Source organism: Ambystoma mexicanum, chromosome 1p (genome assembly GCF_040938575.1).
Source record: "Ambystoma mexicanum isolate Mex_15411 chromosome 1p, UKY_AmexF1_1, whole genome shotgun sequence".
Classification (NCBI taxonomy): Eukaryota; Metazoa; Chordata; class Amphibia; order Caudata; family Ambystomatidae; genus Ambystoma; species Ambystoma mexicanum.
This window is the reverse complement of record NC_090921.1, coordinates 1,341,417,364-1,341,431,042: the sequence shown is the minus strand read 5'-3', so window position 1 is coordinate 1,341,431,042 and position 13,679 is coordinate 1,341,417,364. Positions and strand designations below refer to the sequence as shown.

The window sequence follows — 13,679 nt, the reverse complement described above, 5'->3', positions numbered from 1 at the left end:
ACAATCTGGTACAGTGGCAGGCAGGTCAGGCACAGACCACGGTAACCATCAACCTGCTGACCTATTAACACTGTCTCTTTTAACCTATTTTCCTTACCCATCACTCTCCAGTGTCCTTCCCCTGCACCACATTTTTGATGCACCTCCAATCTTTACAATAAACTCAATCCCCTTTCCTGACCTTGCACACACACCCTTACTTGCCCCCATTGCTCAGTCACCAATTCCTTGCCACTCACCCGCTTTAATTTCTGATCACACCAAGACCATTCCTTGCCCTCACCACCTTCTTTTGCCCTGGATCACTTTTAGAAGGTAGATCACCTTGATTTGCCAATCAGCCCCTCAAACACAACAAGAAGCTATAGTCTGGGTCTTGCTGTTAATTGTGGCTATATGGGACTGAGCTTGAACTACACAGAATTACAAACCCTGAGCGGACTGTGCTTTTATTGTGCTCCCAAGTTGCACTTATTTGGACATGCGGCTGCATATTTCAGTTCATGGAAGCAGAGGGAACTCCCAGGGGAATCCCCCTGGGATCCAGTGATGCAGAGGGAGCAAGAGGGCCATATTATATTTATTTGTGTTGTCAAGGAAGGTTTTCTGTGTGCGTGTCTGTATTTGTGACTCTGTAGCTATATAGCTGTATCTGTTCTTGATTTGCGTGTGTCTCTTTTGTTCATCACGTAAGATAAGATTGTTCTGGACATGACAATGAAAAACAATCACAGTTACGGGGTCATTCAGTTGGGTGGTAATGGTGAAATCGGCAGTATTGGGTTAAAAATACCAATTTTTCATTGACCTAATTCAGTGTTTGATCAAATACCATTGGCAGACGGCAGTATTTTAGGTGGACTTTCTGTAGAAAATCCCTCTATTTTTACCTTACCCTAAAGAGGTCAAAATAAAAATCGAAATTGGACCCAATTATTTTACCGTACAGCAGGGAAGCGCGGTTGCTTTCCTTCACTAGGTCGAAAAAAGAACTTTTGCAGAGAGCCATGTTCAGGGGGTGAAAAAGTGGGAAGCTCTGGTTGCCCAGCCCTCCTCACCTTGCCCTAGTAATGCAGAAACTATCAGAATGTACCCTTTTGTGCATACACATGTACAGTAGTGGTATGAGCCACAACTGTACAGAATCCATTTATACCTTTGCATTGATGGTGAAAGTGGCTGAAATGTTTTTTTAAAATACATTTTTACAATACCAATGGTAGAGATGGTATTTTTTAAATAAACTTTGAATAGGGTGGATTTTCTGAAATACGACCTTCGGTTGCAGTAACTTTCTTCAGTAGTATTTCATTTTAAAAAATCCACCCAACTCTCAGTGACCCCCTTAGTTTGTAGCCTAATACCAGCAACTGAATGTTAAATCTTTCTGTGAGTGTTTTTCAAGTGTGCCCAAAAGTGAGCACCACAAACAACCCAACAGTCATTTCTATAGCCACCATATAATAAAATCCATGGGTGCCATTCCGGGTGCTATTAAACCCTTTGCAATAAACTCATTAGTGATTGAGAAATGAACCAGAACATAGGGCAAGCCTTCTTACAGACTGAAACTGAGGACACACTCTAATAGTATGTGCCCTTACCGCCTTGGCTAGTAGGAGTCCAGATATGCTGCTGTGGATTGTAACAGGCCAGTGGCGTATGGGGCGCAGTGGTGCCAACATCCATGGTCACAGAACGTGTCATCTAACTCTGTACATTGCTGAACATGTCCTTGCAGGTTAGTCTCTTCTTCCTCTCAATCACTCTCACTGGATGCCCATGTGTGTGGGTCGCCCAGGAACATCTACAATATTGCTGAAATCAAGGCGTATGGCTCGCCCCATCTGCACAGAAGCCGAGTAGACTTTGCAGAACATGGTTTCTGCAAGGCATGCTGTATTCGGGAACAATTTGTCTTTCTTTTTTTTTTTTTTACGTTGTGCAGCTCTGGCCCAGCAGAACAGCTTAGCCAGTCAGGGGGAGGGAGGGTAGCAATTGCCACCTTGCCACCCTTCCCAGTCCGCCGCTGGGGTCTGGCTGCTGCATGTCATCAGATGGAATGTTTCCAGCATATTCTGCCCCCAGTGTTCTGTGAATGTCAGTTGGCCAATATAACGGTCTTCTCTATGGTGTGGTTGCCTGGTGTCTCTATATCCCCTACATATCTGCACTTAACACCCATGGCCTGCGCACCTGACAGTTCCCGTGACATACAGTAAAGGGCACTTACCTTGGACCTCCTGTCCTTGCCCTTCGTTCTTCAATTGTTACAGGTACGCAAACGAATGTGTGTACACCGCAAAACCATCTTTCTGGCACCTGGGCCAATTGCCATTTGGCCGTCAATAATATTGGAGAGCCTTTGCTCGGTAGATGAGTTCGATCTTTCATAGGGCCGCCTGCACTATATCCCTGCGTCCATCTATTGTCCTAAATGTTAATATATCAACATGTTCCTTTTTGCAATGCATTGTACTGTCCTGCAACACAAGGGGCTCAGAATACGCCAGATCAGTATGCAAAATTAGAAACGTGATGACTTCCCCTGCACATTACATGCAGTTGACAAAAGAATGCCGTAAACTTGTGGTGGTTTCAGAATTTTAACTCAAACCAGTTTAAAAAATCTCCATAAAAGAATGCATGAGCTAAAATTATTTGTATGAAAAGGAAAATGTTTTGGAGAACAGTCATGACACGTCCGATTATAAAAGATATTTAGTACTTTTTAAAAAAAAAGGTTGCCATTGTTAGTTAAAAAGTTATCGGGTACTTATTTTAATACGTTTTTATAAAATTGTGGCTTGACAGTTTATGAATAGTTTTTTTTAAAATATTGGACTTGTTTTATAATTTATTGAAGGTATTGAGAGGATGTCACAGTAGTTAAATATGACATTTATAGCGAAGATTCAAGGTCACTTCCTGACCAACGGAAAGGCCTCGCTGGTCAGAAGGAAGTAAATACCATGTGCAATAAATACCGTCGAAATCAGCCATGCTTATTCTGCAAATATGGGGTTGTGGTAATCATAGCTTCCTAATTTGGCATACTTCTTATGGCTCCAAATTAATTGCATCCAGGATTTATGACCGCATATATGTTCATGCATCGTATAGTTCCAATCCTAGCCACTGGATGGCAATGTTGCTTTAGCATGCCGGCCTCTGTTTTGTTTATTCTCTCATGTGATGTGTTTTAAGAAGCTGCAGCGTAGATAAGCGATCAAATGCTATTCAACTGGAGGATTGTGAATTGCGTTATCATATAAAATGATAAGATAGCAGTGATTTACATGAAATTATATATACCAAAGAATTCTGACTTAACAATTGCCTACCATAGCTTAAGCTTGGTTATTTTTTTTTAAAAAAACGGCGTGATGGGGCGGGGGCAAGGGAGCAGAGGGCCCTAATGAGCCGTGAAACATTATTTCGGGGCGGGGCCTAATACATGTCTTAAGCGACATAAGAATCCCAAACAGCCAAGGAATCTTCAAAAGACCTCTGGCCTGTATAAAGGGGCTGCCTAACAGACACGGTCACATTTTCGTACCTGGAAATTAAAGTAAGTAAAAGCTATCTTAAAATGAATGTTATATTGAATATAATTGCAGTCGATACATTCATTAAAATAAAAAATATTCAAATATAAAGACGAAATCAAATCAACGGAGATCAATGCTGGTTTCAGTTTCCCAGTTCTTTTAATTGAAACGCGTGATGCTTACTTAGTAATTCATTTTATGAACGCATTCAATATAATTCTGTATTGCAAACATCAAACTATATTCGATATTTTATATTTTTCCTCCATATTAAAAACAAATTATCTAACTCAAGCCGTCTGAAAGTGACGATATGATTCTAAAGCTGTCTTATAGGGACATCTACTGGACAAAACCATTATTGTCGCTGCACCTCTTCATTGAATTTTAGCACAAGTAACAGATTGAAAAGTAAAGTGTACCGAACACGTTGCTTTGTTCTTTTTAAATTTACTTTCAAGCCTTAAAGCAAACAACTAAAGATTCTGTGTGGTAGGGCCTAATTAAAATAATTGTACGATACATTTTTGTGGTAATTTTGGAGAATGGTCGTCAGGGAGGCACCAAGGATGCTTCTTGCCTGGGGTGCGGTCTGGTCGAGGAAATCAGCTCGAGGAGCCCCAGCAGAGTTTCCGCTCAAGGTCATTTTTCGGCCAGTGGCAGGGTGGAGTTCGCTGGCTACACCCACCCCACTTAAAACCCTGATTTCATATGCATGTGGCACAGGCTGCCATGAAAGCTGCTTCTGATGAAGTTCTATAGTATGAGATCTATGAGGACTATAAGGAACTCATGGTGGCAACAGTAAAGACCGACACAAGTGATCACATTTCAAGGGTGTTAAACTCTATCTAGGTTGCTAAAACACCAAATCTAAACCTAGATCTGAGATGGGAGCAAGCGTGGACCATCAAATGAAAATAAGGCAGTCCTGGTGGCGTTGTGTCAACTAAAAAGGGCCTATACTGAAACCTATTGACAAACCTTACAACTTATACAAAAAGGGTGTGGGATGGTTTTCAAGAAAAGAAAGAAGTGTTCACAAATAATATGTCACGATGCGGTAGCTTGGGTCTCCTACCCCACATTTTGAGCACGGGGCAAAGTGGGATCTTGGAGCACAGCACACACTCGAGCTTTCACAGCACGAGTGGACAGTTCCGTTCCAGTCTATTAGGAGCCTAGATTTCCAAATCTTCTTTCCCTCGAAGGTCTATTGCCTTCTGGGGCCTGATGTATTCAATAACAAAATTAAAGTTCCTTCAACACAATGAAAGTTTGTTTTCACAGTTCAATTTGGGTGATGGCTTCACCCATGGGTCCCCCTCTTCCGGGCGCCAACCCCTCTTTACTTTCAGCGTCCCTCCTCCGGGTTCACTATGGCTTGTCTTTTCACTTACAAATCTTAATATCTTTTTAAACAGTTCCAGTGGACATCCCTCCCTCGGTCGGGTTCACCTTTGTCAACACGCTGTTTCTTGGGACTTTAGACTTTGCCTGCTCTTTGTCAGCATCCCTCTTCCGCGTGCACGCTTGCCATCTTTATATTCACATTCGCTTTCAATGTTTGCAGGATTCACTTCCCTTGTTTTCTCACAGTTCTTATGTCAAAGGCATTTGACTGTAAGGGGATTTTCCTTGACCTCATGTATGACCACTTTGGCCTATCTTGGCAGCTCTCATATGGCCTTCTGGTATCTGTAGTTACACTTAGACGGAGATCAATCAGAGTCTCTGGTGTTAGCGGCCACGTGGTGCTGGTTCCTTCTGCAGCAGGTATCCCCTTTAACATCTTTACAGTTCTTTGAACTTGGTTCAAGTTGCCATTTTGCAATATTTATTCACCACAGCCGGGCTCTTATCGGTTCTCCCCTCGACTCACCGGCTGTGATGAACCGCTTGGCTTTCCTCATAACTGGAGTCAAGGTCGGTACCATGGTAGCAGTTTTCCTTGCTCCCGCTTATCGGCGTCGACACGCTCCGTGTACCATTGACATCTGTTGCAGCACACTTGGGCTATTGTCCTCGGTTCTACCATTCCCTCTGCGGAGGTCTCGGGTCTGCGTCGAAAAGGGCAAGACCGTGTCCCTTCTTGTCAGCCTGTCAATATTGGCTGCCTTTCTCCGCCTCTTGAACTGCCGTGCCTGGTTATCTATCTCGTTGTGCGGTCTGCCTTGCTCATACTGTGATCTCTTGTTCAACCTTTTATCCATGTGGGGAAGGGAAAGGGCCATCAAGTCTGTGTGTGACATTCTGATCAATTGCCTGACTTTGCCTAACTTTGCCTGACCCTTGTATTGGGACATGTCAGGTAAATGGCTATCGTGTTAGTCTGTTCTCAGGTGTGCCGTGCGTAAGTATTTGTGTCGGAAAAGCGGGGGCGAGGGGCAGTGATTTTGAATGTCCTATGTGGAATGATGGGGAAAAAGTGTTGAAAGAAGGGGGATACCGCGCCTCACCCGTTGGTGTCCCACTCCCTGAAGACCCCCCCCACCCCCATCCAGGTGATCCTGCCTCACTGGTCCATCCCTAGGAACTGGATCCAATAGTGATGGCCCTGGCCACCTGGGTGACAGATCCCTGGGGACTAGCTAGGGAGACACCTTCAGGTTTCTCACAGGACCTGGGGACACTCCAGTGAATCGATGTTAGCGTTCGACACTGCATATGGTAAAAAGCATCATCATGGTATTGCACGATGTGAGGGGAAGTCTCTGACCATGCAGGCCGCAGTTGGTCTTTCTGGAGCATGGGGGCTGAAGGCTAACCATAGCTTGCTAGAAAAGCCCCAGGAAGAACCATCAGAGGCCCCAATTCAGAGTCACAATATTCATCTGATGCTGGGAACAATTACTGGGCTTTACAAAGACACTTTAGCCACTGGATCCGTCATTCATCTACTTGCAGACAAGGCAGATATGACTATGAGCTGACAAGCCACACGGTATAGTTGCAGTATTTTGCAATAGTTCGAGGGAAGGAGTTGTGTGGAGTCCACTGAGAAGCAGTGTTTTTCATCCATGAAATCGAACCCCAAAAGATCTGAGGAGAGAATGGTATTAAAAGAAACGAATTCAAGGGGAGCCATTGTCCACATTCTGAAACCCTTAACCTGCACGGAGGGTCATTAATTAAGAGTGCACCAGGCATGGGGTGCGACGGACAATGGAGAACTCGCGGGTGGGGGGAGTTGCATGGGAACTGTGGAGGAGGGAATACGAGAGAGAGTGTGACTGCACTTTAAAATTGTATTGGCACTCAAGGAGAGTAACAAGTCGCCTATTTTTCCTTTTTCAATGGGGAGTCTGCAGCAACTGCTAGGGGGTTCAAGGAAGGAATTCAAATTGAGCAGGCAACATCTGGCAAGCGCATCAGCCTTCCCTAATTGGGGATAAAAAGGCTGAGGTCAGGACACATAAGCTGAGAGAGCTAAATTTGCACTCGTTTTGGAGACAGTTGTTGCACATGTTTTATCACAGTTTTCGGGATATAATACTCATATGATAACATAATTTAGAATACATGTTACTTTGCTTTAAAACAAATTGTTTCCCTCTATACCTATGTTTCCTGTTGAACACTAACTGCCAAGGTCTTTTAGGCCAGTGATAGTCTGTTTCGTCTATACACTATTCCTAAGGAAATCTGGATTCATACTTATTCCTAGGAGAAATTAAAATAATCTGGTCTTCAGCTTGTAATGGATATTGTGTGTAATTGTGCCATTTTCCTGCATACGGCTGTCATTACACTAGATTTACCATGATGGTTCTATTAATCATGATATTCATTGCAAGCTGAAGACCAGATTTAGCAAATACACTATTTATATGCAGCTTACAAATGTCAACAAGTATGTATAAACCCAGACATCCCAGGTACCCCCGTGCTTCCCAAAGTTGCTTGAGGGTGTCAGACCAAGTAAAACAGAATACCTTTGTAAGCATTTAAAAATAATGACCTGAAATTGAATTATAATTGTCTAAAACATTTAAGGGTAGCCAGGTTTATTGCCACTCGGACAGACTTCCGCGGTATTACGGCTAGCACGTACGTAACCGATTCACCAGCCCACATCCAATTCCTGATATTCCAAACCCTACTAAATAGATGTGGCTGTTTTAAAAAGTATTTTTAATACTCTTCTCTTTTGGTAAAAGGGTTGTCATACCCTGCGCACTTGTGCCATATACTGTAACATTCAATTCAGCCTCTTTAAGCTCTAGTAATATTGGGAATTGTTTCATAGCATACTACGTGTTAGTGGCATTCTCAGTTTTTAGAACATAAATGGATCATAGAGAAAGACACCAGCTGTCACCAGCAAAAAATACCATGCCTCCCCCGTGCCCCCAGTGCCAAGTGCAAACTGTTAGGCTTTTTACCCAATTTGTTAAAAAGAATTTGCTCTAAAATGCAGCATTTTAACCCATTATGTTACAAAATTTCTCGAGGGGACAACCTCTCCCAACCCCCTCTTGATTGTGTTGGTCGCTATGACATATCTGGGGGAAATTTTTATGGCACCCCTTCTTAAGAAATTCACCAACCGTCACTGGCCTTGGGACTCTGCTGGGAGTGGGGTGGGGGAAGCTCAGGGACTGTGGTGGGAGCAGGATGGGGGGAGCCGAAGGACTGTGGTGGAAGCAGGATGAGGGAGCATGGGATAGTGGTGGGAGCAGGTTGGGGAGAGCCCAGGGACTGTGGTGGGGTGGGGAGAGCCCAGGGACCGAGCTAGGAGTGGGATGAGAGAGCCCAGGGACTGTACTGGAAGCAGGAAGCTGCAACAGCGCGTGATTGTCACTGCCATTTGGACTTACTGTCCATTTGGTATTTTTTGGGGGGCCCGGCCTGTCCACATTTCGCTCAGGGGGGCCCAGGCCAAAAAGATTTGAAGAGCACTAATGATGGTGCCAGCAATACATTGGTTCCATGGGCTGCATCGGGCGCACCAATCATTATTTAATGAAGTGTGGGATGGGTGGAGGCGGGGCCCCTGTTCTCTCGCCGGTTGCAGCTTCTTTTGAGTGTTCAAGGTGTGTAATTGGCACTACCGTTGAGACATATTCATTGAAAAGATTCACTTCACTTTGCTTTTCTTCCTGCAAAGTAAAATGGAATCATAAAGAAAAACGTTTGTCACTCGCATATGCCACCCCATTTCCTCAATTCTCTCTGGATGCTCAGCCGGGACGTCCATACGCTGGACTATTGGGTCGGAATAGAGCAGCAACTATGGTTAGTAATATTTCATTGTTGAACTCTGGAGTGCTGACAAGATAATTTGCTTGTTGAATGCAGGAAACTTTCTCACAGGCTCACCTGGCCTATGCCTTTATATTTTAAAAGTAGGATAGCCATTAGGGTAGTTTACAGCGCGCTTAAGGTTGTCCCAAACTACGAGTTCGTTTGGTGAAACCAGTGGGCAGTGGTTTAGCAGCAATGCTAGCTCGTGCAGGCTTTACATTTGAATATGCAGCACCTCTGTGAGCACACTCAACATGCACATTACTGTTGTGCAGCAAAATATAGGCTTTGTAAGGTGACCAAAGCATACATGGCATACCTATGAATATGGGACATTAGTAAAAGAGAGTACTTAATAAAAATGTTCAGCTAATGTTTGTCGACACTCTTAATGGACATGCATGGGAAGCCGTTTAAGTTATCGTGTAGGTTCCACAAAAATGTCCTTGGACTCTGCCCCTCATAACTTACATGATGTTACCCCTGGCTCTTGTCTGAGTCTGCCCCTGCCCAGCAACTCTGTGCCCCAGCCCCACCACTATAAAGTATATATGCTTTTTTTGGGTAAGCAATTGCGTTAAATACTGGATTGTTAGAATTGTTTTCGTGCTGACTTGGGATGTCCATCAGCCTCTCCGCTCCTCCTCTCATTGGAAAATGATGCCATTTTTCTGATGCCAACTATTGCTCCCTTTGCAGGTCAAAGCGGGAGCAGGAGGTGACGGAGCTGAAGAAGACCATCGAAGATGAGGCCAAGACGCATGAGTCGCAGATCGTGGAGATGCGTCAGCGGCACACCAACGCATTGGAGGAGCTTGCTGACCAGCTGGAGCAGTCCCGAAGGGTAGGTCTCACCTCAAAGAGGAACCCCTAAACTTGTAGCGACATCCCTTAGGCATCCAGTTCCCACTCCATTGCTAAACGCGTCTCATAGCCACTGCCGATAACTCAAGTCGCACACTAGATCGTGAATCCCAACTCCCGGGATCCAGAAGACCACAGCTGTGCATGGGCACGGCACCACCACCTTCCCCAGTGGAAGCTGACAATGATGGGACAGGCCTCACTGCCACATTAGACGAGCAATAATGTAAGGTATGGGGACAGGGGTACTTTCTCATGTTATGATAATTCACTGGAGGGTAAGAACGTGGGCACAAGACCTCGAGAACTGGTGGCAACTTCTCGACATATGGATAAATATAACCAACAAGGCTTGTTTAAAAAAAAGAAAATTCGACAAGAGTTTTCAATTATAGACAACCACAGTCGGCTTATGGTTAAAGGAACGTCTGTACGAAATACCATCATAGTGTTGCATTGATACAGTACTATAGGTCTGTCTATGGATGACTGGGGGACATGGAAATGAAGCAGGATAACAAGAAGGGAACAAAATGTGTGGGTTAATGAAAAATGGCATAGTAAGATTAATTCCAGTGAGTTATGTTATGTGGCCGTAAGACGGATGTGCAGAAGCATCTTGGCAGGACTCAACAATGGTGTTTTCACGCACACCTGTAGTCTTTCTTGTTTGCCTCTAGTACGCAGCATCTGTACCATAGCTTGTTTTTGGTGTCGGCCCATCAACCCCCTACCATACTTGAGTCTGGTAGGACCAATAAATAATTAATCGGATCCTGGCAGGGTGAACCCCCTGTGCCATCAAGGCCAGCATTTTATTGGCTCCTTTGACATCAGACGCCCCCCCCCCTTGACTGAAATTAGGGCTGTTTCTTGCTCCCAGTGCCCTGCTGCTCTTCTCTCTGCAGCCCCCCTCTCTTGCATGTAAACCTCTAACTGTACCCACCCAAGCATAGACTCCACCCAAGAACTCTTGGTGTTAGTCCAGGATCAAAACCCAGAGGCCAGCATGGATGAGAACATTCATGTGTGCAATATAGATCTACACTCTACACAACAATGCCTTCAAGTTTTATTGCAATCGCTACTCATCCTTTCACTAATTATTCTGCAGTGGCCTTGCTTAAAAGGTTCTATGCTCTGAAATTACATAGTGGCATTTTTGTTTTGTGTTAATCGAGGGTGCCCACAACCCTTCCAACCCTCTGCCCTCCGGCATCTAACTTCTACCCCATAGCGTATACATACATTTCTTTATCCACCATGAGTTAATTTTAGTGACGTAAGTTACCATGATGATGTTTACTTTGACAAAACAGTTTACGGCTAAGACCTAGGCACATTCTTTCCACATGAAGAAATAATGTAAGTACTTGGAGAGCTATGGCAAGAGCAATAACCAGTGAAGTGGACTCTTTATATATTTTACATTTGCATTGAGCACTACATCCATAGGCTCTCTTTAAAGCAAATTGGTTCCAAAGGCAACAACATGGTTGCCACTTGTAGCTCAAGTTGCAGCGATTCACCTCCTCCATTTGTCCACAAAAGTTAAGACTCAAGTCCACCTCCCAATAGACCCTCAGATACTTCAGTGATTTGGCACCGATAGAGTTAGAGGTCCATATGGCAGGAGGAAAGGGATGTCTGGCAAGATCAGTGAGAACATCTTTAGGGCCAAGTAAGATGAATTCAGTTTTGAGGGGGGTTAACAGCTGATGGTTGTTCAGCATTCAGTATTATATCTGTCGGAGAGAATAAGTCTTCAGAGAGTGTGAAGAGTTTTACGTACATCTGGGTATAATCGGTGTAGAATGAAATTGGAGACCCCAGTTTTAATAAATGCAAGCAGAGACCTCACATAACTACATAAATATTGAAAAGAAGATGGGGGAAATCATAGAGCTCTGCAGGAACCCCACAGGGAACAGAACATAAATCGGAAGAGAAATGCCCACTGGTGTTTCGCTGAGTTTTTAGGTAAAAGGTACTGGAACCAGGCTAAAGTTTTTTTAGAGACATCAGCCACTTCAGAGATGCAGGAAAAAGGATACCGAAATCAGTGGTATGAAATGGTGCTGTCAAGTCCAAGTCAACCAGGTGGGTTAAATGTCCTTCCTCAGCATTTTGAAAGCATGCTGTCCCATACGGAGACAAGGGCTGCCTGTGTTCCATAGAGTTGTTGGAAACCAGACTGTAGTGATACGGGAAGTTAACGATGTCTGAAGGCTTGGGAACGCACAGAAACACTCACCAGCTTCTAGGCCTCTGTCACAGGCCGTAGGACTTTGACTGCGTGGATTTTCTCGACCGTGCACACTTCTCACATCAAACTGCCTTCTGTACCACCACACAAGCACAGGTTTGGCTCACCACGACCCCCTGGCTCTAGGCACGGTCTGCTGCATGCTTCTCGTTGCAAACACTCCGCAATCAGGTTCACATGGGGAAAATCTTTCAAACCTTACACTTCCCGCTGCGCAACCTCTGCAATCCAGACTTTGCGGGAACAGGGCCAACTCAAGACTGGTCACTGTAATAAATTGGTGGAAAATTCCTGGGTCCTTCCCTTCATCTCACTTCTGTGGATTCTGGCAGCAACAGGCTTTCTCCTGCCACAGCCACTTCTGCTGCTGCTAAAACTGCTACTACTCCTCCAACTAGGAACACCTCTAATGCTCTGCACCTGAGGGAGCTTTTTAAGCCTCTCAGCCTCCCTCGGGTGTGGGCTGTTAAGCCTAATTGCCTGACCTTTAGGCCTGCCTTGCTCTTCAGCTGCCTTCTACATCCTAGTACTCTTGGGCCTATGGGACATGAAGTTTCAGGTAACAAAATGAGTTATACTTATACCTGCTAATTTACTACTTTTAACTTTAGAACTATTTTGTTCATACATTTTTTAAAATATTTCAGGTTCTATCACAGAAGGGAAAGGCAGTTTATTTATGCCACCATTTATAACATTACTTTCTCTGTACCTTTGGGAGTAAGGAGAATTTTTATCTGTACAAGGCACAACTGGTTCCTCCTTAAGGGAAGATGTTGCATCCACTTTGCCCATATTACAAAACTTAATATGGGGTTCAGATACTTTTATAATAGCAAAATTATATGTTTTGGTATACAAGAAAGGTTACTCCCTTTCAAAGAAGAATACTGTGTCTCATCCCACAGGAACCCTTCACCACCCTGGGTCCCATTTCCTCCCAGGTGATCCTCCTGCAGTACACCACCCCCAAGGTCAGGACCAGGAAGCGTCTGCCTTTGCTGGCCATCTGGTAGTACACTTTAGGCAGGGGTACAGTGAGGGATCCATAGGATTCATCTGACAGCCTAGCTAGCAAATCTACCTCACCATTTGTGTGTTTCAATGTACGCAGTATGATATGATAGGTTATTTATAACGCGTTTAATACCCAGAGGTTTCTAAGCACGGACCCAGGGATTGAACCTGTGGTGCCCCGTGTCGTCTAGCTTCTAAGGCGAGCACGTTGCCCCTGAGCTATCCTCCCAAGACAGTAGGTTAATAAGGTCTTGTTTATCCACAACTCTGTGGACAATGAGGTATATAGTATCGGAAGCACCTGCAAGTGACTCATTTGGAAGAGTTGACTTCTCTGCAATGGTGGCCAGCTATTCACTTATGTTTTCAATGTTAATGAAAATGTATTTAAGCTTTCAGAAATTTGGTGTGGCGGTACAGTCGCAACAGCGGGAATCAAGCTAATGAGAGGTCTGGACTGATTCTAAGCATTTTCAATATCATCTGCCATTAATTGTTCCTTGTCTTTTAATATTGCTTTTTTATATGCTTTATCCATTATGGAATATGCTGCTCTGATATCTGGATGGAGAGTGGTCTCCATTCTACTGTGGCTTGTTTGTACTTTTTATGACTCTGGTTAAACCAACGTGATGCAGTATTTGGGGTCTCGAATTTTTCGATTTTGCAAAACCCATCCAGAAAATGTGTGTAATGTTTGGAGAAGATACCAAGGTGATTTGCACTTTTTCTCT

General features: G+C 44.2%; 1 protein-coding gene across 5 annotated transcripts in view; it reads left to right on the top strand.

Annotated features, from left to right (window-relative positions):
• LOC138454056 (myosin-10-like) overlaps positions 1-13,679 on the top strand; it is a 623,027-nt gene that overhangs the window by 546,583 nt on the left and 62,765 nt on the right. For all 5 annotated transcript variants that reach the window (XM_069607013.1, XM_069607016.1, XM_069607014.1 and 2 more), the window contains one exon: positions 9,498-9,642. In XM_069607013.1, the coding sequence (XP_069463114.1) occupies positions 9,498-9,642 (145 nt within the window). The remainder of the gene's footprint in view (positions 1-9,497; positions 9,643-13,679) is intronic.